At 35.3% G+C, this 24,890-nt stretch overlaps 5 protein-coding genes across 8 annotated transcripts; 2 read left to right on the top strand and 3 right to left on the bottom strand.

Moving 5' to 3' along the window:
• Positions 1–1,459: 1,459 nt before the first annotated feature.
• LOC108452794 (serine carboxypeptidase 24-like) lies at positions 1,460–6,543 on the top strand. Its single transcript, XM_017750587.2, has 9 exons — positions 1,460–1,988; positions 4,336–4,443; positions 4,562–4,657; positions 4,767–4,859; positions 4,958–5,043; positions 5,146–5,546; positions 5,642–5,737; positions 5,956–6,061; positions 6,159–6,543. Exons 1-9 carry the CDS (start codon positions 1,655–1,657, stop codon positions 6,303–6,305), a joined length of 1,467 nt encoding a protein of 488 aa, XP_017606076.1. The 5' UTR covers positions 1,460–1,654; the 3' UTR covers positions 6,306–6,543.
• Positions 4,483–10,183, bottom strand: LOC108452803 (nucleoid-associated protein At4g30620, chloroplastic). Of its 2 annotated transcripts, XR_008285817.1 has the most exons (8): positions 9,862–10,101; positions 9,382–9,536; positions 8,119–8,219; positions 7,982–8,021; positions 7,464–7,535; positions 7,154–7,210; positions 6,876–7,057; positions 4,483–4,913 (listed from the first exon to the last, which is right to left on the bottom strand). XR_008285817.1 is itself a non-coding variant. In XM_017750596.2 (7 exons), the coding sequence occupies exons 1-7, from the start codon at positions 9,947–9,949 to the stop codon at positions 6,977–6,979; spliced, it is 594 nt and encodes a 197-aa protein (XP_017606085.1). In that variant the 5' UTR covers positions 9,950–10,183; the 3' UTR covers positions 6,747–6,976. The 2 variants fall into 2 exon arrangements, 1 of the variants encoding a protein (XP_017606085.1); XM_017750596.2 differs by lacking the exon at positions 4,483–4,913 and having other exon boundaries at positions 6,747–7,057; positions 9,862–10,183.
• Positions 10,184–11,251: 1,068 nt separating this feature from the next.
• Positions 11,252–13,899, top strand: LOC108455499 (uncharacterized). Its single transcript, XM_017754053.2, has 4 exons — positions 11,252–12,249; positions 12,846–12,916; positions 13,032–13,431; positions 13,532–13,899. The coding sequence occupies exons 1-4, from the start codon at positions 12,130–12,132 to the stop codon at positions 13,724–13,726; spliced, it is 786 nt and encodes a 261-aa protein (XP_017609542.1). The 5' UTR covers positions 11,252–12,129; the 3' UTR covers positions 13,727–13,899.
• A 383-nt stretch (positions 13,900–14,282) lies between these two features.
• On the bottom strand, positions 14,283–16,866 carry LOC108455489 (uncharacterized). Its single transcript, XM_017754043.2, has 2 exons — positions 16,283–16,866; positions 14,283–15,118 (listed from the first exon to the last, which is right to left on the bottom strand). Exons 1-2 carry the CDS (start codon positions 16,712–16,714, stop codon positions 14,579–14,581), a joined length of 972 nt encoding a protein of 323 aa, XP_017609532.1. The 5' UTR covers positions 16,715–16,866; the 3' UTR covers positions 14,283–14,578.
• Positions 16,867–18,091: 1,225 nt separating this feature from the next.
• On the bottom strand, positions 18,092–23,656 carry LOC108466755 (uncharacterized). Of its 3 annotated transcripts, none has more exons than XM_017767127.2 (15): positions 23,189–23,656; positions 22,522–22,658; positions 22,267–22,409; positions 22,004–22,149; positions 21,712–21,791; positions 21,142–21,399; positions 20,727–20,837; positions 20,479–20,601; positions 20,185–20,306; positions 20,043–20,112; positions 19,682–19,774; positions 19,448–19,575; positions 19,142–19,283; positions 18,857–19,000; positions 18,092–18,420 (listed from the first exon to the last, which is right to left on the bottom strand). In XM_017767127.2, exons 1-14 carry the CDS (start codon positions 23,313–23,315, stop codon positions 18,860–18,862), a joined length of 1,821 nt encoding a protein of 606 aa, XP_017622616.1. In that variant the 5' UTR covers positions 23,316–23,656; the 3' UTR covers positions 18,092–18,420; positions 18,857–18,859. The 3 variants fall into 3 exon arrangements, with proteins under 3 accessions (XP_017622616.1, XP_017622623.1, XP_052886888.1); XM_017767134.2 differs by lacking the exon at positions 18,092–18,420 and adding an exon at positions 18,540–18,792; XM_053030928.1 differs by lacking the exon at positions 18,092–18,420 and having other exon boundaries at positions 18,540–19,000; positions 23,189–23,655.
• Between the last annotated feature and the right edge of the window lie 1,234 nt (positions 23,657–24,890).

The raw sequence follows: 24,890 nt of genomic DNA, 5'->3' as shown, positions 1-24,890 counted from the left end.
GATAACGACTCCTTGGGGATTTGATGATGATAAAGCATCTTTCTTTTTTCTGCTTCAGGCTTGCTTATAGTATAACAGTATATCCTCTCATGTAGCCAATCGTTGCAGTTGAAGTTGTACCACTTCCAAAAAGTAATATAAAAACTACAGGCCTTTTGAATGGTCACATTTTGGACCACCAAAAGGCAGTGATGTAGAGGGAGCATTCCTTTTGCTTTGCTGCTTAATTTGATTTTGTGGTTAAAACCAGCTCCCATTGAGTTTGTAGGTTAGGAAGGATACCAGACTCAGATACCTAACGTTTTAGATTTTTTTTATAACTAATAAAATCATCTTAAGAGTTGGAAAATTCAAACAAATTTATTATCATTTTTATCGCATTATTATTTTTTCTTAAACAAGCTTAAACGTTCCGTTCCGTTAATAAGTAAATTTATTATTAGTTTAACATAATTGATCGGATTTTCATCAAACTGACAAAAATAAATTCAGGAACTTTGCACTGAGATAATTTTTCGATGGGAAAAAAGATAAAAATTTTATTTTAAATAAGCTTAAATAATTAATTTTTTAGAGTGCCAAAAGTAAAATTTTTGTTTACCCATAAGACCAAAAGGCTTAAGTATGGAATTTTTCGTTTAATTTTTTTTGGAATAAATATAATTTAAACTTGAACTATTTATAATAAATACCCGATAAATAAGTCACAGCTTGAATAAAATTTCTAAATTTATCAATAAATAAACAGTGCAACATCATATTATTTATGCCAATTAAGGGTGTTATTAATTTCAACATCTTAATAAGAGGAGGTTGACATCAGCAAGTAGATGGATCAAAACAAAATTAGACCAAGAAATAAATGAAAAAGTAGGTAAACGGCAGCAATTTTACTGTTTTCTTTTACTTTGAGATCAGCTTATTTACTACTTATTTTTACAAACCCTTTTTGAAGTCTTAAATTAGACAAAAGAGTTGGTAATTAAAGCTAGCTGTGATATCTGCTTATCAGATATCAAACTAAACAAGTCAAAGATGTTTACAACACTAATCAAATTCCATTCTCAAATAAATTACTTGAGCTTTAATTTAATCCAAATTAGCACCTGTATTAAAATAATCAAATTCGATACCTTATGTTGCCCACTATAATGCTCTATATAATAAGATTATTATAAATGTGAATGAATTTATGATCAAGTTTTCGAATTCGATGATCTTCGAATAACCCTTCTGCGAAAACTAATTCACAACCTAAGTTTACACGTCTACTACTCTCCATTAATGGGATTAGGTATTTAACAAGTTGAATATTCATGATTGCAAGAACCAAAACTGCTTAGCTAACATATTACAGATATAGAAAGTCAGTGCATGGCTTTCCTATTGAAACGAAATAATTTTCTGGGTTATTTGCCTTATTGGTATGTTTACATTTTACAGTATGGCAGGAGAGAGACAGAGTGTGTGTTGTGAGGCATTTATGATGTGGTTTATGGGTTTAAAACCAAAGTTCCGATCCAGCTCTCTTGTAGGACCCTCTCTCATCTGATTCTCGAGTGAGAGGTCCACACCACATATAGCTACCTGCCTAACCTGCAATGGTGTAGTAAGTAATTCAGCAACATCACACTCATTTTATATATATGTGTGTATGTATTCACTACCATATAACTCTACGGTTTTAGCCTTAGGCTTCATTTTCAAAAGGGTGGTTGCAAAAATGGTAGCAGCAGTTCAAAGCAAAGGCTTTGTCATCTCTATTTGTTATAGTCTTTTCTTATTTGGCATTGTTGCTGCTAATGCTGTACCAAAACAACAAGAACTGGATCGAATTTCATCACTTCCAGGGCAACCACCGGTGGGGTTTTCACAGTTTTCAGGCTATGTTACTGTGAATGAAAAACATGGGCGAGGTCTATTTTACTGGTTCACTGAAGCTACTAGAGTTCCTGAGAAGAAACCTCTTCTTCTTTGGCTCAATGGAGGTCAGTCAGTCTTTGGTATCTATATTCTAGCTTTTACCTTGCATGCAATCAGAATGCCATAAACTGATATTTGAGCATTTCATTTTCACTGCAATTAAAGCCTTCTTTATTGGTTCAGTGCTCGAAATTTATTGCAATTGATTCCAAAATTATGAGCCAAAATAAAAATATCTAAATGGCTCTCCATAAATGGAGAGCATCTTACATGTTAATGTCCCAGTTCATGTCCTAATCTGGTTGATTGTATCAAATCCAAGAACATGTTAGTAAACTTCCTTAACCATAGCTACAATGCACCTTCTAAGCAATGGCAATTGAACCCCATTTTTGATCTGAATAAGTTGCCACAAGTGGGACCTCGTCATCTTTCAGTGTCTGTATCCATTTAGGGTTTTTATTTATTCCTTCTACAAACTGACGTTTATGCCTGTTTTTCTGAATAAACCCCATTATAATTCCCTCAAAAAAGCTTCGCCCTCTGCCCAATTCTTTTGTCATTTTCTTATGCCGTTTGTTTATATTCGATAGTCTCTTTATCAAAGGCAAAAAAGAAAAGAAACCCACAAAGTGAACCAACTTTTCTTTCCCAGTAGAACCGTCCAAAAGTTTTCCATGTTTCTGCAAAGATGCTCCCCCTTTCTCTCTATCTTGTAGTTTGTTTGAGTTGACTTGAGACACAAGGCAGCCATGGAACAACTCTCAAAACTGTTTGCTTTTGTTTCTTTGAAGCACGCGCATTCAGTGATGGTGATGATGATGATGATGTGGGGGAGGGATTTAACTAGTATTTTATTTATTTAGAAATTTTCATTAGAAACTGAAGCATAGTAAATTTAAATAACATGGGTCCCTATCTTAGCATATTAATAACAGAAGCTGACATTTCAGAACACTGTTAGCTTAGCCATTTTATTAAGAGCAATGAAGGTAGGTGTTCCTTCTCAGGTTGTTCCAGTGACACCATTAATTGTTTTTTTTTTTTTTTCCCTGAAAAAGATATATATATACACATAATTTGTTATTTATATATAAAAATAATAATAATCACAATCTTACCTACTGGTTTAGGGTTTACTAAACTTTGAATATAGTTCAAGGAAAGCAATGTTTTTTCCCCTTGCATGTGTGTTTCTAGTTTGTTCTGTCTATCAAGAAGAATAATAAATTAATAATCTCATATAAGCAAATAAACTTGAATTTAGGTTTAGCTCTGAAAAGAGAGTTAATGGTTCATCAAATTGTAAGTAGATGGATAGCTTAAATTTATTAATATTATATGTTGTTTTAGCAAGTTAAATGCAAATTAATTGTTTATGATATTAACTTATGTGGTTATGAGATTTGAATTGGGATTTAACCCTTAAATTAAGGATTAATTTTAAAAAATATTAATACAATATTTATATTTTGGGTTATCGTATTAAGAGTCGAATTGTATTGTATTTAAAAATAAATAAATTAGTTCCTATAAATTAAATTAAAGAGTAAACTTTATTTTTTGCTAAAATTGCAGTTATTTTCACGGTTAAAATTAGTTAATATACTTTAGTAAAAGTTACACCTGACACGTCACCAGTAATTGTTTGGTTAATTTTGACTTGCTTTAACTTTAGTGCATTTCATGTAACTGAATAATAGAAATAGATGAAATTATTAAAAAAAATTATTCTTTAACATGACATGTAAAAATTGATTTACTTATTTTTTGTAAATAAAATAAAATAAAATTTAATTTATAATAAACGAGTTGCATATTTTTATCGATGTACAAAACTGTAACATAAAATTTAAAGGAAAAAATAAAGGGTGATTTGATTGGGGTTAGAGAGCCCCAATTTGTACAGTTCAACAACGTTGACCCTACTGCAAGTTGTTAGATAGGTAGACAGGAATAGAAGCATCACGTTTTACGTAGTGGAAACTGAAACTGGACCACTCTTCCATGTTGCCTTGCCTTCACCTCTTTTCTTTTTCCTCCTTCACATCATTCATTTTTCGTTATCTTCTTTACCATTCAAACCTCTCATTTCAACCGTCACATCTCTTCCCTTAATTTTTGTATCACTTTATTTCCACATTTTCCTATATGAATTTCTCATCAAACGATGAAAAATCGAATTTTAATATTTATAAAAATACTAACAAGTAGTGAAGAACAATAAAATGATTTCTTTGGATTAATTGATCTGAAACAAGCACTTGGGGTATATGAATTCAGTAAAAGCCTTGTTGTTCTAATTATAAACCAGCCAATTCACCTTAAAAATTCGTATATTTTTGCCTGTCAACAATAATAAATACTGTGATTTGATGATTGTTATTTTTGTCTTTGGTTCACGGTGGGCAGGACCAGGTTGCTCATCAGTGGCATATGGAGCATCAGAGGAAATCGGACCATTTCGGATTAATAAAACTGGCTCATCCCTTTATCTTAACAAATATTCATGGAATATGGGTAAACAATCAATTACTCATTGCATGATCTATGTCCAAATATGATAATCATATGAAAGCTGTATTAAGTTAATAGTAATGTTCATTAAACAAATTCGATATCTTCATATGGTTTACAGAAGCAAACATTCTATTCCTGGAATCACCTGCTGGAGTTGGATTCTCCTACACAAATACGAGCTCCGATCTTAAAGACTCTGGTGACGACCGGACAGGTGTTTCAATGTTTTCGATTTTGCAGTGAGCCGTAGCTTTTTCGAGAGCTTATTATTGATGTATATCATTCCTTAATCCTAATGACAGTAAATTTGTTCAATGACACAGCTCAGGATGCTCTTATATTTCTCACCAGATGGATGTCAAGGTTTCCGGCCTACAAGCACCGAGAATTTTACATTGCCGGAGAAAGTTATGCAGGTACAAAATGGCCCGAAAGTGCTTTCGATAGCAAAACTATCCTTAAATCCAGCCCTGCAACATGTTACATGCAAGTTTTTTTGTCAATATTTGCGTAGGGCATTATGTTCCCCAGTTGGCCAAAAAAATCCATGATTACAATAAAGCTCACTCAAATCCAATCATCAATCTTAAAGGATTTATGGTAAGTAAATAAAACATTTATAAAGCATGACAAACAATCAACCAAAAAGCTTCATTTCATGTTAATGGAGTTTTCAAATTTGTTTGACATGTATACATACAGGTAGGAAATGCTGTGACAGACAATTACTATGACAGTATTGGAACTGTTACGTTTTGGTGGAGCCATTCCATGATATCAGATAGAACATATAAATCCATCATGAAACACTGCAATTTCACTGCAGAAAAAAGCTCTACAAGATGTGATGATGCTGTGAGTTATGCTATTAACCATGAGTTCGGAGACATCGATCAATACAGCATTTATACACCGTCTTGCTTGGCATTAACAAACAAATCAGCCAGGCATATTAGGCTTGGAAACACTCTTTTGCATCGACAGATTTCGGGTTACGATCCGTGTACCGAGAACTATGCCGAGAAGTACTATAATCGACCAGATGTGCAAAAGGCTATGCATGCAAATACTACTGGAATTCCTTATAAATGGACTGCTTGCAGGTTTTACCTTAGTTTTATCATTGACTTGACCTCTTTTTGAAATGGAGGGGATTTTTTTCAATTGAGAAATGTTTGGTTTTTTTGTCATTGGACAGTGATGTTCTCATAAAAAACTGGAATGATTCTGAAAATTCAATGCTACCAATATACAAAGAGCTCATTGCAGCAGGTCTAAGGATATGGGTTTTCAGGTGAGTTTTTTTTTTTACTATTTACTATTCTCTAGCTCAAATAGCTTAGCTCAAGATGTGTCAAATCATATGAATGACAATAGGAAATTAGGGTTGAGAGGTTGAGTGTTTGACTGCACTTGATGATTTTAATCTGCTGCAGAACTGGCTTTTCCCCCCCAATAACTAAAAACTGACAGAAAGTAATGAACCATAATAAGTACTCATTGTTGATGCAGTGGAGACACAGATTCAGTAGTACCTGTGACAGCCACCAGGTTTTCCCTTAGCCATCTCAACCTCCATATCAAAACACCATGGTATCCTTGGTATTCTGGCAATCAGGTATTCAAATCTCACACACCATGTTTGATTCCAAAACCCCATTTTGCATTTCTAAAAAAATGTGTTATGAATTCAATTTGAAATGATTTTTGACAAGGTTGGAGGATGGACAGAGGTTTATGAAGGGCTAACTTTTGCAACAGTGAGGGGAGCTGGCCATGAAGTTCCACTATTTCAACCTAGGAGAGCTTTCATTCTTTTCAGGTCCTTCTTGAGAGGGGAAAAATTGCCAAACTCTAGATGAACACAATGCAGATCCTACCAGCTACAGCTAAAATCCCCCATTTAATTAGTTTTATGTGTGGTTTCTAGAGTTAGGAATGATTCATTTGAATTAGGATTGATTGTAATTCACTTAAAGACTTGTTAGTTCTATTCCATTTCGTAATGATCTGAACTAAAATTGTTAATTTACTGAGCGCAAGCTCTTAATATTTCTACATTTCACCTTGAACAATGGGAAAATGCTGTTGCCTAGATAATGGGATTTTAACAAATATAATCTCAAGTTTCATTGTCATTTTCAAGTAACATTGAAGTGTTAAAACATTGCCTTCTTCCTTTTAAACAATATCTGGAAAGTAGTAAAATTATTTTGAATGTAACTTATCTAAGGATACTGCTGTTACTGTTTCGCGTAATCCGTGGAAGAGGGGTGTAGAGCATGACTACGAAAGGCAAAGAATTTGACTCGAAAAAGAAATGAGAATAGATGTAACTGTGAAGGACTTCTAGAACAGAGTGTGCCAGTTCTATGGAGAAACGGAAATCACAACACGCATTCGCAGTAAAAAGTACAAATGAAAATTTCTACCATTGGTTTGCATGCAAAACTGAAGCTAATCCTGGTGCCAGTCAAGAGATCATTGTTGCTTCAATCCCTCACTAAGCTCCATCCAGGTGCTAGTTGAGAGATCATTGTTGTTTTAATCCCTCACTGAGACCTTGTGGCATACCTAAACTTTGTGCAAGGTCACTCATTCTTTCCTTCATGGCCTGTGAAAACCCAAAAAAAATCATCAGTAAAAGTGAACCTGGAAAAGATTTCTCGTTTCCGTCTCCGTGAATTACAAAAAATCATGAGAATGTCACCTGGACACTTTTTTGGTGTGCATCCTTGTATGCTTCATTAACTAAAAGAGATAGCTTCTGCAAGAATTAAGCATAAAAAATTAGCAACTTCATACCGGAATAAAGTAAAACTGCACACAACAGTGTCTTAAGTTCTTCTTAATGCCTTACAATGGCAGCCCAACTAAACCAGGTGGGAGTCTAGAAAATTGATCCTTTCCTGGCACATTCCGTAGAAGGAATTTGAAAGCAAAAAGAACCTAAGATGCGGCCATAATAGAGGACTAATCTCAAATGGTCTCAAGGAAAAATAGTTAATAACCAGACTCACTTCTGCATCCAATTCCATTGCTGCCTCAGTGATCTCTATGCGTACAGGTTGCTGATTTCCAGATAAAGTTGCCTAAAAAAGAGAATATATTGGGAGTCAAAAGTCTGTAAAACATGATAGAGAGATACACCATACAGTTGGCTTGAGTGTAAAGCATCAAAAGTTCTTTGGGGGAACTGAAAGGGAACTAAATTTAATCCAAGGCTTCTTATATCATTCTATCTACCCCTAATCTCCAAGATCACAAATAGAATTATAACCAATCTAGTCATTCATTTGAATTTTGACAAGCAAACAATCTTTCCACCTGTAAAAACTGAATGATTCAATTGACGCAAAATAAGTGGAAAGTTATTCAATGGAACAATAAGTGGTAGAGGAAATTATAATCTATATTTAAGAAGTATAGATTGATATGTCCAACTTGAACTATTTTCATTTCCATAGTTTGCTATGTGTGACAGTACATGATACTGGTAGAAGGGATAGAAAGAGGATGGTAATCTGTAATAACGTACCTTAATCAGCTCACCTTCACAGTAGCCATCGAACTCTGCTCTGCATAACACAATGAAAACCAAATGAAACTCACAAACAGAGAAATGAAAAGTTTAAGATAGTGAAAGTAATAGTAAGTGTAATAAAAAATCCATACGCGGCAAGTTCCTTTTGCACTCGCACAGCCTCAACCTGGACAACCATTTGTGCTTTCTTTACTGTCTCATAGAGGTTTTGCATGTTCCCAAGAATTCCTGCCTAAAATCAAATTAGTAGGAAGGCAAGCAGCATTAGTTTCAAAGGAGGTAGAGAGTCAACCATGGTTCAGTCTTCAAATTGTGAATGATGATGAAGCTCGTGTAGCACTCAAGCGGAGCATGGTGCTTAGTCAAATCGAGCAATCAATCAAATTTGACACTTTGAAATGGATTAGTGATTATTTGACAGACTGTAAATCTAATGATAAGAAAGTGGATTAGAGCCATAATCTCTCACCATGGATATGAATATGTCTGGTAAAGCAGGGGAAAAAACATGATGAACCATAGCATATTGACTTAGACTCCCTAAGTTTTGTACACAGTCTCATTGGATATGTTTCACACAAGGAATTTTTGTTATTCATGGACACAAAAGTGGCCCAAGAATTCCTGCCTAAAATCAAATTAGTAGGAAGGCAAGCAGCATTAGTTTCAAAGGAGGTAGAGAGTCAACCATGGTTCAGTCTTCAAATTGTGAATGATGATGAAGCTCGTGTAGCACTCAAGCGGAGCATGGTGCTTAGTCAAATCGAGCAATCAATCAAATTTGACACTTTGAAATGGATTAGTGATTATTTGACAGACTGTAAATCTAATGATAAGAAAGTGGATTAGAGCCATAATCTCTCACCATGGATATGAATATGTCTGGTAAAGCAGGGGAAAAAACACGATGAACCATAGCATATTGACTTAGACTCCCTTAGTTTTGTACACAGTCTCATTGGATATGTTTCACACAAGGAATTTTTGTTTTTCATGGACACAAAAGTGGCCTATGAATATGCAGAAGCTCTTTCCTTTCTCATTATCATTACCCTTGATAAAACATGCATCAAATTAGCATGGATTGCAAATACAGCTTATCATAACATAAGGCATGCAGTTTGTAGACTGATCTACCGAACTACCAGGATCGAATGCCAGCAATAAATGCTTGACTAAATCACCTAAGGGCTAAGGCATAACTTGAAGCATCATTTTCAATTATAGACAAGGCTGGGACACAACACAACTAGTATTTACTACTACTTTAAAGAGAGGGGCATTAATTATAACAAAAAATGTCACCATAATATTGGAATATGGATCAGAATTTAGCAATGATAAAGAGGCTATAATCCAAATATACAGCAGAAACGAATGCTACCATAGCTTACCTTGGAAGGTGCATCATCACCCTTCTCACCATTTTCCTTTTTTCCTCCGAACAGACCATTTACACGTAGGGATTTATAGTTCAGCCCAGATTTTTGAGGAGCTGACAATGATAAAAACTGCTTACCAGCTAGATTTTTATTCAAGTTTAAGTTACCTGAAAACCGTCGGTAGAAAAAACATATTAAAATTCACTCTTTAAATTCATCAATTGGGAATAATTGATGCAATTGGAACAGTCATCGGTTTGGTTACTGAGAAATTTTCTATCATTTGAAAAAAACAAAAGTGAATTGGAAGTTCAAACCTTGTTTTATTAATTAAAAAGAAAATTAAATGGGATCCAATAAAACAATTTCAGTCATGTTCATACACTAAAAGATAATCACTAGAACAAATCCATCAATAAAGATTAAAACTTTTCCATAGTCTATTCTGATACTCTATTTTCTCAGCAACCAAACAGAGAGAGAGAGAGTTACCAAGGGAGAGTGAAGGGATGGACTTCTTCCAATCGGTGGTTCCAAGTTGATTTGATATTTGAGTAGTCACGACACTTGACGAAGCCATTGCTTACGAAGGTTACCTTCCCCCAGAAAATTCAGATATTTCTATAGACTAAAAAAGACACAGATTTCAGAACAAGATAAGGTTTTTTTTCCCTTTTCTTTTTTGCATTTAGGGTTGATAATGGTATTCTCAGGCCCAATTTTTGTTGCTTATGCTTGTGAAATGGTTTTCACTATTACAACACAAGGTGTTACATAGTTTCAAACCCAACTTCAAAAGGCCCAAAAACCAAATGACACTCCATTTTTAGATGGGAGCTAACATACATAAAACTGATGCCTGCTCATATGGAATCATAAAAAAAAAAGGGTTGGTATTGGTAGTCGGTTTTACTTCAATTTTGATTTTAAATATCTAACCCAATCCTTTTAGAAGGGTACATGCAACGTACTTAGTACCAGGTGCCATAGCTTTTTGGTTGGAACCAAACAGTATCGTCAAAAATGATGCACTGAACATTAAACAAAAGCCGGCTACTTCCTTGACTTGTTCCAAACCCTGCAAAACAAGTTTCAAACCCCCGAGTCATGGTAGTTTTGAAATTTGAAAAACCCTACAAAATATGCCCCCCCATGAAATTACTATTGTATTCCCCCTTTTTTTTATGGTCAACTTTCTACACAAAGCCAATTTCAGTCTCTCTCTTCTCAGTTCCCACCATAATTTCTTTCCAAAAGTCATCAATGGTGGAAGTGTCCACTTTGGTTCTGTTTCTATCATTTAATGGTTCACTTGTCTTAACTCATAATCAAAGAAAAGGGGTTTAGAGAAAGTGCATGCTTGCTAGCCTAGAGAGGGTGCTTTAAACTGTTGAAAAGAAGAAAAGCAAAAAAACATCTGTTTAAAACAGTTGAGACCATTAGATTAGATGAACAAAAAGTACAATTTTTATTTTCTTTCAACCTTTTTTGGTCCTCCACTGTCTAACTTTAGACATAATTCCAAGGGACTGATTGTTTTCACTTTCACATGTACATCTGGATTTTGGAACTACAGTGTAAATAAATCACAGCTCTTTACCACTAAAAAAATTAAAGGCTTATTAGGTTTGCTACCATGATGACGCAGAGACCAGATGCCAAACCATCCTTCCCTTTAAATACATTCATATGCATACATGTGATTTGTATCTTTTTTCTTTATGAATCAGCTCCAAATCTTCAAGCACAGCCAGCTTTTTAGCTTTCTTTTTAAGCTATTCAAAGAGCGGTTTTCTAATAGAAGATTTGCTGGATTCACCATCCTATTCATTGTTGAAAAGAGGTAAAAAGGAAGCATTTTCATGAATGAAGGGAAGGGTATGATGGGAAATTTATAAGCAATGGGACCTAATAATGTGAAACGAAAAAAAGCATCTCTTTCTGATTGAAATTTTGATATATTCAGGATCAGGGACTAATCCACGAAAAATAAGGGTGACCCTCAAACAGGTGAAAACACCCAGGCAGGCCAGCACTCAAAAACAGAAACAAAATAACAAACAACAACATCAGAAAAAACAGCATCAGCTTATATTATTTTTATCCTTTGCTGCTGTTTTTCAGCCCACTCTTCTCGCATCAAAGCCTTTAGCTTTTCTCTCTCTTAAGAAAAAAAACCCTTACTTTGCTGGGGGGGAAATTGAAAACGAAACAAACAAAAGACCAAGAAAAGAAAGAAACATGGAAACTCCACGCACCCTCTTCGAAATCAAAGAAAGAAAGGGTACCTAACTCTCTCTTTCTTCAATGGCCCAGCTGGACCAAAATTTATGTAAATAGAAGATGGGGGGAATGTCTTGAAACGTCCTCCAACCAAAACCCACCTCAAAGAAACCATTTTTATAAAAACGTTTTTACCTGAAATACCCTTCTGCAACCCACCCAAAAAAAATCCCATCTTCATCAGTGTCTCAACTCTCAAAAGAAACATGTTTTTCACCGAGTTATTATGTGGGCTTCATTGGGTTTTCTTTGTCTCGGTCAGAGTTTTTCCCTATAGTAAACAGCAAAACGAGAACCTTCCTATCCTCTCTCTCTACACTTATTCCCTATTCCTTTTGTTATTTCTTGCCCATATCTCTTTCTTTCTTCCCTTTTTTCATCAAATACCCTTCTTTCTCTCTTTCTTCTCCTCCTCCATATTTCCTTATTTTGGCCTTTTGGGTTCTTCACTTTTTCTCATCCCTCTGATCTGGAAACATGAAAAAGATGAAAGGGGTTGCTGCTTCCATGGGGTATTCTCCATATCCTATGTATGAGGACCAAAGGACCAGGTTCAAGCACCAGAGCCTTATGCAAGACTTTGAAGACTTGCACAAGGTAACAACTTTGTTTTCATATTTTATTAGATCCGGTTTCTGTTAGTCTCTGGGGCTTACGTTCTTGTTTTTCAGTCTTTAAGATTGGGGTATGTTGATTGTTTGGATCTTATGTTTTCGTCTCTGTTGATGGAGATCTTGCCTCATCCAAAATGATCCCTTTTTGTATTTGTTTTTTATGGGTTAAAATATGAGGAAATGAAAACTTTTGATCATTGTTATATGGGAACATGGTAAGGCCTTTGTTATTTGGGTTAAAATATGATGGAAATATAGTCTTTTGATCCATTGATATTTATTGATGAAGGTGATTATATGTATTTGTTTTCAATTCATTGGAATGTTTGATGATAAGATTGTTGATTGTTTCCCACACAAATCCTTAACTTTTTCTATAGGGAATGCTTTTAGTAGTTCTAAGGACTTATCATGGATTCTCACGAACTATAAGGGCAGTATGTTCAAACCCTCCAAAAAATTTGAGGGCCCAAAATATTGGGGTTCCTTTGCCTTCTATGATGTCAAATTTAATGGCTTGTTTATACACTTGTGTTAAGGCCTTAATATAGTCCTAATATTGTGCTTTGTGTTTTCCAGGAAACAGAAGCCATGAGAATGAAATTGCAGATGATGAAAGAGCGAAAATTAACCCTTTTGGCCGAAGTTCGGTATGATATATTGTTCCTCCATAACATTTTAGGATTCACAAGCTTTAGAATCACAATTATCAATGTAGAGCTAATATTTCGATTTTTCGACTTTTGACCATATGTTTGTTATTAGGTTTTTGAAACGGAGGCACAAGTTCTTGATGCAAAACCGATCTTCCAACACCCTAGCCAGCCGAAACTTTGTGCAACCACAGAGTACGATGGTTAAAAGAAGCAAATCAAATGTGAAGGAAAAGAAATCAACTGGAAAGGAACACAGTTTGCGACATCTAGCTATGGGGTTCGATCTGAACCAAAAGGGAAAGACTTATAGTGAAAAGGAAACCACTTTCACTCATCCTTCTCTGATATTTGACTTAAATCAGAAGCAGCACAAAAATATCAATGGCGAGGAAGTTATTCTGCGAAGTTCCTCACCAATTATCGACTTAAACCAGAGGGAAAGGCTTTACAGTGGAAAGGAGGCTACCGCTCGAACTATGACGCCGATTTTCGATTTAAACCAGATTTCGGTAGTCTGTTTGTAACTATTACAAGTGTTTTTCATTGCAGTTTGCATACTATAATCTTCTACAACAAAGCTAATGTGATATTCGTTGTCTTCCATTGTAGAGAGAGGAGGAAGAACTACAAGCTATGGACAATTCAATGAGAATAGACGAATTCAAGAAAAGTTCAATCCGAATGGCAAGTGATGAGCAGCACAATGATATCAAAATATCAGCCTGCAGGAACACCGGGAATGGACCGAACAGAGTCGGGAAAAGAAAGATCTCTTGGCAAGATCAGGTGGCATTGAGGGTTTAAGTGTCATTACTTGTAATAGAAGTGCTTAGTTGGATGGGTTGAGGACTAAGTGAGTTTAGCTATAGCCTCCCTCCCCCTCCTTTAATTGCGCTATGTTCCTTTTTCATTTCCTCCTTTTGTAAAGAAAAATATAGTTGGCATATATTAAATTGCTGCCTTGCCTTGCCTTGGAATTATCTCTGGTGGGAATGGTTGTTGAAAGATACCAAACTTTGACGCTGAGCATCCATAGTTTAGATTTTGCCAAGCAATGGAAGGTGCGGCCTGTTCCATCTTGATACTTTTGAAAATGGGTATTTGGAGTAGGCTGGAAGTTGTTGTCACTTTCCATTAGGATGCAACCACAAACAATCAAAATTCCATGGTTTTGGTTTGGACCCACCAAAACCAAGGGCCCAAAGCAAAAGCAAACACCAAATGATGCTCAAGGGCACGGTGAAGTTAGTTCAAATGTCGCCAAACAGAGCTTGTATGTTAGGTTAAGTATCAATTCATGCACCCTCCAGGCAAGTTATCTGCACTGCCACTAGTACAGTAAGGGCAATCGAATGGAATGTTTACTCCCAACACCCTAGGCATTTAAGCAAAAAATCAGTCTTGGGTGCACATAAGTAATACCAACATCTAATCAAGTCTCAGATAGTAATAAGATGCAGAGAGTGCAATTTTTAGAACTCCCAATACATTTGTAGTGTATTTTCTCTCTATGGTTATCACAAGCAATTTTGCATGGCTGGTAGTTTATAACTCTATCAACCTTTGGAACATCCATTAGCTTTGCTTTGTCAGAGACCACATCAGTAGCTCTTGATCTTGCCTGCTTGGTGATGGCGGTGGCGGTAGGAAGGGCAGCTATATTTTATCAAGTTTCAGGAGCCCAGCAATATGCTTCTTCCCCTTCTTATGGGTTTCCATTACCACCTCAGAATGCATACCAACTAAACAGATGTCACACCAAAACTTAAATTTCTTCTTTTTGCCAAGTTCTGGTGTCATCTCCGCCTCATCCGTTTGTTCTTTCTTGAAGGAATCTGCATATTTCTTCTCTGTAAACCTTTCTTCTGCCTTCTCTCCCTTACTCAGCAGCTCATCCTTTTCATTCTGATTTGAGAGTCCAAGTTTCTTTTGCACTGTTATGGTCTTGGTACTGGTATTGGAACTCTTCTCCAGTATGTTAGCTCTTAGCCTTGCTTCGTTAGCCTTGTGCTTCTTACCTTGAAGGTGTTCAGTGAAACCTTTCTCGCTTGTGGTGCTGACTCGACAAATAGCACAACTCCACTCATCATGCTGTTTCCCCTTCGAGCTAATTGAAGGCAGAGGCAGTTCACCAGTTCCTTCTAGAGGTGGTGTTTTCCGCTTTACTCCGACAACACGATTAGGATCAGGCTTTTCCTGCAATACAACACTCAGAGAAGAATATGTAACCAGAAAGTTGTGATGATAATCAATTAAACAATGGTCAATCTCTCTACTTTCTGCCTTTGCTAACATCTTACATGTAACCGAATCAGTCAAAACAAGCAGCATAGACCTCAAACGTAAGTCATCAATAATTTGAGCCGATATACTTTCTTTCTCAGCACAAGTGGAGCCAACGAAAACTTATAAGAACTTTATAACAAGATTCAAAGCACCAGAGATTGCTTCTATGCAAAATCTAGCACTTCTAATGATATTTATATAATCTATTAAGAAATTTAGGGGCACACATACAGACAAAGATCTGTATAAATGTACGCTAATGGTGAAAGTAAAATCAATTAATTTATGCATATAAACATAAACAAAATCCAAGTAACTTTAGATGGATTCAATTATTATCTCTATCTAAGTTCTAACATGAAACACTAAACATATTGGTTTGGTGTCTCAACTTTCGTAAGAAACTTTTGAAGCAGCCAACAGATTGTCAAAGATCAGATGAAGTTGCATTGAGATCCCAAAGAAAATGATAAATAAAGTTTGTAGAAACATAGATGCATATGCATGAACAAATCCAAAACAAATGGAAAAGCTGTTCCAAATGGAATAGAAAATTCATCATCAATCTAAACTATTCTACAATAGACCACGATAACACAGAGTAAAAGCAGCTATAGCAATCTAGGAAAAATGCCTTCCTAAGTGAAGCATCAATGACCCATTAGGACCAGTTTCTGAATGTCCAGTTGAAAAGAGAAAGGGTTACCCTATATGAACAGACAGCAAACTCTAGATGCATGTCTTGTTCCAACTGCAACATCATCAAACACAAAAAACAACACAGGAAACAGCACTAAATCGCCATTAAACTAACGTACAAGCACATATACGTTACTACGGCAACATTAAATTATGATTTCAAAGGTTTGTCTTTGATCTTCTACTTAAACGACCCAACCCGTAAATTCAAAAGGGATCATGCCTTCATTGCCATTGTGCATAAGATTCTTACATGATAAAATAGCGTGTATATGAAGTTCGTTCAAGCCTGTGGCTTTAACCAAAAAAAAAAACTATGCCTTTCTGACGCTGAAATATTTTATTGAGTAAAATAAATAATTAAAAGGTGCTTACCAATATAATCAACTTCTTTTTCTCCGTAGTATTTTTAACTTCATTGTCCAAAACCTGTGTCAGAGGTGAGGGCAACAAGATCGGCGACAGGGGAAGTGACGGTGGAAACAAGCTGAAAGGCGACTCCGAGCGGCAGCGATTATAGTTATTAAGGTGATGCATGAAAGGAATGGTAGAGTGAGAGTGGAGGTGCAATGTGAGCCTTTGGTCTAAAGGTAAGCCCGTTTCTAACTCCCTTCTGACTTGAGCTTCTAAGGCTCTCCGACGAGCGATATCCGAGGCGATGATCGCTTCTCGGAGTTGGACCTTCCCCAATTCCAGGTTGACAGGGTGGGGTAGAAATCCTTGAGGCGGTAAAGGATTGAAAGTTGAGGAGGGTGGAGGGAAATCCTTCGGCGGCCGTTCATCAACAGCTCTGTATTTGAATTCCATTAGCCTGAAAGATGGAGTTTGTTGTTTTGAAGTGATGCTTTTGCAGAGGGGTGTGCTGTGCAAGGATGGTTTACACCAAATATGGAGTTGGGAAGGGATTGTAAGAAACCGTCATTCTACGTCATTTTAAGTCATTCTTATCCTTATATATACGAATATGACAAATTAAATTTTTCTCATTTATGCGCATCGGGTTGGACCGAGCTGCGTAGATATATGTTTTTAAAAATAAGAGGACAGGGCAGAGAGCAGTGAGTGAGGTGATATAAAAATGGAGGACTAAATAATTTATTCTACTTAAAATGTAAAAATGGAGGACTAAATAAGTTATTCTACCTAAAATTTTAAAAGTAGCGATCGATATGATTGGTAGTGAAATTGTACGATACTGAGTACCGTGCTGCAAACTGGGAACTTTAGGCACGTGAAATAATCAAATTATCCCAATTAAAGTTTATTTATTTACCATTTTAAACATTTCTGGGTTTTAAAGTGAAAAAAAAAAAAACATCTTTTACAAAACTGGAGCTAAGAAAGAAAAAAACTTAAAATTTTCATTTTAAGTAGTCAAAATAAATAATTTACGCACCCATTTTTAGCTACTTTTGCTAAAATCACAAAGGGCAAATTAAAGTAACAATTAAAAAATTGATATAATAATTAATTTAGCTTTTAATTTTTACATATTATATTAATTTACTTATAATTTTAAAAATTAACTCTTAAATTTATAAATATTCTCAATTTGATCTTAATTTTAAAAATTTTAAAATTTTAAAATACATAAATATTTTCAAAAATATAATAATAAATTAAGATTAAATAAAATAATTATATTAATATTAAATAAAAAAACCCTCTCATTCCACCGCTCCAATTGATTGGATATCACAGCCTATTTTTTTTTTAATATTCAAAGGATTGAACCAGAAATGTATGATAACATTAGAGATTAAATTAAAATTTTTTAATAACACTAGGGTTAAAGTGGGCAAAAAACTTTAAAAATCAAAATAGGATAAACAGTATACTTCAAGGACTAAAATGTGCATTAAGTCATAATATTTTCATTATTTCTTCTGGGCATGCATGGTTTTAATTTTTCATGCTTGCTGCTGCAAGATTTAATCTTAACGCCACCACCCCCCTCCCAAAAAAAAAAAATTCGCAATGGTTTTTTTTATATAAATTTTAATTTTAATATTCTTTTATATTTTTTAGAATTTTGATGATTTTTATAAATTCAGAATGAATTTAGACAAATAAAACGCACTCAAACTCACATATTCTTACATTAACAACAATATCAATACTAATCAAGCTAACACTCAATCAGTCAAATTTATCTTTTCATTATATAATTATAATTTAACCTACTTTCAAACTTCAAAAGCGTTCGGGAATGAATTTTTTGAACCGTTGTTGAAGCTATAGGTTTATAAAAACACCATAAAATAAATCATATTCTCCTCTTAGTGATACAAAAATTATCAGATGAACACATGAAGAGAAGAGACAAACATGACCCTTAATCCTTATGGATGGGTTATGTGTCCCAATTTGAGATTCATTGACATTCTTTTGGCTTAAAAAGAAGTGACCACATATATGCTCTACCTATTTGGCTTTTCCTTCTATTGAGACAAAGGGAAGGTTAAGTGTCCTTCAACTTTTAAATACAAGCAGCAACAGAAAAAGGAGCTTTCCTGTAATGGAAACAGATGATAGTAAATGTGTCGAGAGATGTCGATATAAAAATAAAGCAGATCCTAAATCACATGGAATAAAGCAAACATCATCAGATAGAGAATCAAGCTGGATAAGATGATTGAATACCACTGAATAAGATGGTGAATAAATTCCACAAACAGAAAACTTCAGAGAGAATAATTGAACATCTCCCTTACAGCCATTACCACAACAATGTTGAAATACACTTCAAAAAGAAGGATACCATAAGGAGATAACATCCGAGTTCTTAGCTTTGGATTTTCAGTTCCAACAATAGCTCATGTTAATTCTCGAAGAAGAAAGGCTGCTGGCAACTTGATTGATTTTATTATATCATTTCATTACTTCTGTTAATAAGAAATAAATGAGTTGAATACACATGCATAGAATCTAATCACTATATAAACTTACAGCTCAATGGGATACTTGGTGGTGCACTGTGCTTGCACTATAACTACAATTTTTGAAGCTTTGGTGCTTCCTCTGGAAGTAAGGATGAAGGGAACGAACTCCTTCTAGGTATAATGGTGTCTGCATTTCGATCAAGCGAGATACCTACAAAAGTAGATTATATTATTATATCCGTAGTAATTCTGCTTAGCTAGTAACTATCTCCTCGGTTTGTCTTCAAATATGCTTTCCTAGCATAAGACAAAGGATATTACATATGAAAAAGGAAAGCAGAGGGCAACTTACGGCTCGGCGGAAGGCAAACATCTCTTCTTGACCAGATAGCATGGATGTTATACCAGCTGGTGCACCTCCTAAACTCACACTCCCTTCTGCCAAAACATCTCGCCGAAGTTTTGCCCCTTCTGTCTCAGTTTCGAACTGGAAACTGGAAACAAAGAAGGTTGATGCTTTCAATTAATTGCATACCAGATCTTTCTAACCAGATCATCAGATAACCGACAATGGAAAAGCTTATTCATTGTGATGAATGCTAGGATTTAGTGATTTACATTAAAAAACAGTCATAGAAACCGCAATGAAAAAGCTTACCTTTCGAGATCAAAAAGTGTACCCTCTTCAGTTCCTTGAAATAAGTCATCAATTGAAGTAGCCGCTGAACAAAATAGGCAGCAATGATGGTTGTATAGTTCATCGATGAGAGTAATAAATCTACGTGCCTGAAATGTGGAAAGACAACACTTATTGTAGGGTAAGGAAATGCTATTGGCAATTCAATTCCCATTTTCTCTTACGCATTATTTGCTATTTCTATAGAAATTGTACCTTGTCACGGATACGCATGCTCATAACTGGAATATCAGAGATAAAGACTGTATGGTGGCTTTTAGCAACAGCGATATAATCTGCAGCACCTACCTGTAGATAAATTGTAAGTGAGAAAGTGGAAGTAAAGAACCAAGAAGTTCATGTTTTATAGATGTTGGAAAAGTCATACGCTGTTAATAAGTCTAAACAAGATTGAGAGAGCACATATCCAGAGAATAAAAATGAATTAACATACGAATTACAGGTTAGAAATATAAACAAGTCTCTGATTTTGCAGCTTTTCCTATTCCCCCTAAAGAAGCACAGAGAGAAAACAGGAATAATAATGTATCAATTAATAATAAGCAAAGAATTATACCGGCCGGCCACATAAATAGTCAAATGTGAACCGTGCTACTCCGTTGCAGCTCTGAGGAACCTCCAGTGTCCTGTTTGTGAAAAAAGTCCTCAGGTTTAGAATTTGATAGATCTAAAACTGATGCCCTTAAATTAACAAGTACCTTCCAAACATCACTGGAACAGTACTGGATGTGACTTCTCCTTCAGCCTGGTTTATAACCTGACACCACATTTTCTCAAATTCCTTCAAAGCAGTTCCATCGAGAGGCCAAAAATAATGAACCTGCATGAACAAATTCAAATTTCAGTCACTAAATAGATTTTCAGGTTCATTTAAAGTAGGAAAAGAGAATGATTATGTACAGTTTGAAATATAGAACGAAAAACATTGTTTATCTCAAGGAAAGAAAGGTGAAAACAAATACGTATCCACGTAGAGAAGAATGAAATATCACCTTATATACAGACCTCTGTGCTATTTGTCGGCGATAATCAATCTCACTTCCAACCAAAATAATCTCACAGTGTTTTTCCAACTTATTTACAAATTTTAGGAAGATCTCTCGCTGCATACCATCCTGCATAAGAAAATTATAGAGGTAAAAAAAAAAGAAGTGAGAAGAGATATCAATTGTTAAACAAGTAATAATTGAAGTCATAAACATCCAACTGACAGGAAAGGAATTGAATTCTCCAAAAACACCTGATTTAAATCCTTTGGTGCCCGATTACTGGTAGAAACTAAAACAGTTCCAGTACTAAGTAATCTGCTTACAATTCCAGATAAGGCCACAATAGCAAATACATCAACTGCCTGTAACAAAAAGCAAGACCAATTGAGATACATCGTGAGCTGCGCATTCTGAAAACTGTTCCTTTTTTAGCAACATTAGAGTGCAGTGAAGAACGTCATCAAAGTGATAGAAAGGGAACTGAATCACTGCTAAAACAATACGAAAATAGCGGTTCTTTTCCCTGATTCTAAGAAACTATCGTATTATGCCTATAAAGTTGGGAAACAGTTCTCTAGTCAGTCAGAGATCTAATGTTCATGTCAGACACCGATATCTCAGTATCTGAGACCTAAGTAATGGTCATGATTTGGATAAAAATGCTACCTGTATCTCATCAAAGCAAAGAATACTAGCTCCTCTTTCACCGGCTTGCCTGTCAACAAGAAACTTATCTGCTACTGCTGGAAGAATATTTTTCATCTGAACCTCTTGTTTATATCTTTCTTCAGCAGCTAACCACTCCTTGGCTTTCATATCAAAGGAAAGATTCATAATCCAAGAAGATATGCTTGACTGAATAGACTTTTCCTCAACTTGATTTTTCCACAATTTATGCATAGCTTCATTTATTTTGAGCATTGCCTGCCAAAGTGTAAAGCGATTGTGACTTCCATGTTTTTTTTTTCTTTATATATATAAATAACAAGAGTGCAAACTACTCATTACCATAAAGCCATTCCCTATTAACACATACTTATATTGAGAAACTGGTGAATGTTTGCATGAGAAAGAGCTTATTCGTGGACAGGGAGGATTGTGGATACTAGGAAAGATAGGTAATACTAATGTTGTTTTGTGTGTCTTTGGAAACAGTAAGCTTTCACTTATAAAAATAGGATCATTACAGACAGAACCAGAGATTAGACAAGAAAAGGCTCACCTCCAAGAGCTCACCTCATGAAAATGGAACCTTTGTCTATGTTTAACTATTCCTTCAGTGGCACTATAAAACATATCCATAAGCATTGTCTTCCCTACAAAAAAAAAAAAAAAAAAGGAGAAAAGATCTTAAGTTAATAAATTTGTGCAATCAGTCTGTTAACCCTGGAAGAATCAAGGAAAAGAACATAAAGTAGATGAAACTGAAAAAAATGGGAAATCAAATTTCCAATTTTTTTTTTTTTTCTGGTTTGATTATTGGTGCACAAAACCTCAGTTACCATGTAGATAAAATTTGGCAACATACCGCTTCCAACATTCCCATATATATAGAGTCCTTTTGGGGCTGGAGGAGCAGTAGGACGGCGACCAATAAGTGAATCCAACTTCTTCTCACGATTGAGGTATGAAACCCACTTACCAACTCCAGGTTCTATATCTTCAGATTTTCTCCTGAATCAAATGGAACTTCATTAATACCAAAAGAACCAAAATATGAACATATCTGAATTTCCATCCAAATGTTTGAAAAGTATTTTGTCGAATAAAAACAGAACTAGCATGCCTCACCTGAATGACCATCTTTCTAAAAGTTCACTCTTCCGCTTATTAACCGATGTCCAAAGGTCCCCACGGTGATTGAGCTCAGCTTCCTCCATCAAAAGCTTCCGACGCTCAGTCTCCCTGTTTTTCTCCCACTCAGCTAGCTTAATCTACAAATAGAAGAAAAGTTTAAACACCACATCATACAAACAAAATGTCAAGGCAATTGAATCACAAGAAATATATACATGGTACATCACTAGATAAGAGTTCAAAACATACATGATAGTCCTCCATCTCTTTTTCATACTGTTCCAACCTCCCAAGCAAATTTTCCAATGCCAAAGCAACCCTTTCTTGGTAAGGATCATGCTGCAGCCTTCCTTGCTCCACTAACTTGCGATATTGCAATAGAGGCCCTGAAAGCATTAGCTTGCTTAATTCCAGATATATAAGAATAAATGCTATGTTACTAGAACGGTATGGGTAAAATTTTTCATATATTTGAATCCAAATATGCATAAAATGCAAGTGTCCAATACCCAGAAAATTAAAGAATAAGAGCATCATAGGTTAAATAAAATGTTCTTGATGTAATGTAAAAGTGATAAAAGAATCATATTTTAGTTGCCGAGATTTGGTTGAAATAGTGGTTAAAGTTCCAATCTGTCAGTTAAAAATATATATATACTTTTCCTTTCCCAACAAGTTCCAACCTTCCAATAAAAAGAAAGTAACCCAAAGAAGGTTAGCCCTTTTTTCTATAATTTATTTTTCCTAGAAGAAACAAACTAGCACAATCATATTCATACTTCAAGGTTCAAAATCCTAAATTCATATCTAAGTTAACAGAAATACTAAATTTTGGGGTCAAGTTATTAACCGGATAAAGCATGAAGAAGATTATAAAAACAAATGTAAAACGAAAACATCAAGTATAGGAACAAACCTGGAGATTTCGGGGAAGATAGATCCTCTGAATATGGACGAATTGCATTGATAAGATACTTTTTTGAAACTCTTCGTTGAATAGATCCCTTATTCAGAAGCGAAGACATCGAAAAAATTCTTCTCATATTTCCGATTGTTGTTCTAGACCAGCGAATTGGTAGGAAGATGAGAAAGAAAGTTCTGTTCTATAGTTGAACAGAAAGGTAACGTGGCCAACGATCAACCAGCCACGTGGGACCAAAAAAGCAATACTGACGTGGAGCGCTGGTTGACTGTTGGATTAAGGGAACTCTGGGTTCTCCCTGCTTTGGGTTTCTGAGAAGGATTTGATTATGATTTTACGAAGTTTTATCAAAGTTGATGCTCAAAACCGCTTTATGGGTTTTCAAGTTTTGTCCAACAATTCCACGTGCCCGTTTGTTTTGAAGGCCTGTCTTGGCATTAGAGACTTGAATTTAGGCATGCTCTTAGATGGATTGTTGTTAAAGTTTGGTTTTGAAGTGAATAACCATGTTTTTAAGCGCATTGGCTCACATGTTAATTGCAATGGAGGAACGTTGGTCGGGAAGTGTTCGATAAAATGACGAACCAAGGATTCTAAGAGCCCCATTGTTGGTCGTGCGATATATTCGGACAGGGCGGCCAAACAATTCGGTTGGTGAGTGTCATAGTTCATGTTTTTCGAACTAGCAGCGAAATTGTAATAATGTTTATGAATCTTTTAGATTATGCACTCTTTTATGTTCTTACCCGAGAAAAGAGGTGTCAAACATTTCTCATGCGAATCGTGCATATCGAAATGATCTCATTCATTGGATTAAAGGGAGAAAAAAAAGGGGTTTTTGTTAAATATTGAACATCACAGCCGTTGTTCATCGCCGTCGCAGTCTACAACCGTCGGAGCTCCGATCGGGTACCACCAGAATACTCCATGTTTCTTTCTCTGAGTTTTTTGAAAAGTATTTTTCTGGCAATCGGGAACCACTCGGCCAAGAACCTTGACTTTCCTTAGACACAATTAAACTTATCGAGGGCCGACTTTGTGTTGCTGCCCTAAATTATATGCGTTGAAGTAGTTTGTTTTGAAGCTCAAGCCCCCGTGGAGGAAAGCCATAAGGTTGCAAAGATGCAGCACACAGTTCAGCTATGACTTCCACAGCTATTCTCTCAACTTCAATGACGGGTTTCCTCGTGAAAAAATAGGTACTAAAGTGAAAAAAAGTGATTACTTTAAGAGTTAAACCATACATTAAGCTTTTAAGATATTTATTACAATTTTATTTCTACCTTTAGATAAGAGGGAACTCTTATAGCTAGAATGATAAGTGCTAACCACAACATTTATATCTAAGCTTAAGTTTGCAACATCATACAACAACCATTTATTTTATTGATTTTATATTGAGTCACACCAAAACATCAATTATAAATACGCTTAAATCGTTAGTCCCCGATTGAATGTACCAACCATATCAAAAGATTCTAATAGAGGAAATCCATGGCATGGACATTTATTACCAAACGTGTCTAAAAGTAATATTCATTCTATCATCCAAAGCGATGAAGTTTTACTGTATCAATCTATCTCTTCTACATTTGCAGTGAATGGGTTGATTTGATAAATCCCTTTAATCATATGCATTTCACCCGATTTCCATCCAATTCTTTCTCCTCTTTAGATTGTACAAAATGCAACAATT

The sequence above is a fragment of the Gossypium arboreum genome, chromosome 7 (genome assembly GCF_025698485.1).
Source record: "Gossypium arboreum isolate Shixiya-1 chromosome 7, ASM2569848v2, whole genome shotgun sequence".
In the NCBI taxonomy this organism is placed as follows: Eukaryota; Viridiplantae; Streptophyta; class Magnoliopsida; order Malvales; family Malvaceae; genus Gossypium; species Gossypium arboreum.
Note: the sequence above shows the minus strand (reverse complement) of the source record. Positions and strands in the feature narration are given on the sequence as shown.

Coding starts and splice junctions, on each gene's coding strand:
- LOC108466755 (XM_017767127.2), bottom strand. CDS start 23,315: ATGAGAAGAATTTTTTCGATGTCTTCGCTTCTGAATAAGGGATCTATT. Junction 22,659..23,188: donor ATCTTCCCCGAAATCTCCAG/GTTTGTTCCTAT, acceptor TAATGCTTTCAG/GGCCTCTATTGCAATATCGC. Junction 20,838..21,141: donor TTTGCTTTGATGAGATACAG/GTAGCATTTTTA, acceptor TTTTTGTTACAG/GCAGTTGATGTATTTGCTAT.
- LOC108452803 (XM_017750596.2), bottom strand. CDS start 9,949: ATGGCTTCGTCAAGTGTCGTGACTACTCAAATATCAAATCAACTTGGA. Junction 8,022..8,118: donor GTGCAAAAGGAACTTGCCGC/GTATGGATTTTT, acceptor TGTGTTATGCAG/AGCAGAGTTCGATGGCTACT. Junction 7,211..7,463: donor CAATGGAATTGGATGCAGAA/GTGAGTCTGGTT, acceptor TAATTCTTGCAG/AAGCTATCTCTTTTAGTTAA.
- LOC108452794 (XM_017750587.2), top strand. CDS start 1,655: ATGTATTCACTACCATATAACTCTACGGTTTTAGCCTTAGGCTTCATT. Junction 1,989..4,335: donor TCTTCTTTGGCTCAATGGAG/GTCAGTCAGTCT, acceptor CACGGTGGGCAG/GACCAGGTTGCTCATCAGTG. Junction 6,062..6,158: donor CTTGGTATTCTGGCAATCAG/GTATTCAAATCT, acceptor ATTTTTGACAAG/GTTGGAGGATGGACAGAGGT.
- LOC108455489 (XM_017754043.2), bottom strand. CDS start 16,714: ATGGAATTCAAATACAGAGCTGTTGATGAACGGCCGCCGAAGGATTTC. Junction 15,119..16,282: donor AAAAGAAGTTGATTATATTG/GTAAGCACCTTT, acceptor GTTGTATTGCAG/GAAAAGCCTGATCCTAATCG.
- LOC108455499 (XM_017754053.2), top strand. CDS start 12,130: ATGAAAAAGATGAAAGGGGTTGCTGCTTCCATGGGGTATTCTCCATAT. Junction 12,917..13,031: donor ACCCTTTTGGCCGAAGTTCG/GTATGATATATT, acceptor GTTTGTTATTAG/GTTTTTGAAACGGAGGCACA. Junction 13,432..13,531: donor TCGATTTAAACCAGATTTCG/GTAGTCTGTTTG, acceptor CTTCCATTGTAG/AGAGAGGAGGAAGAACTACA.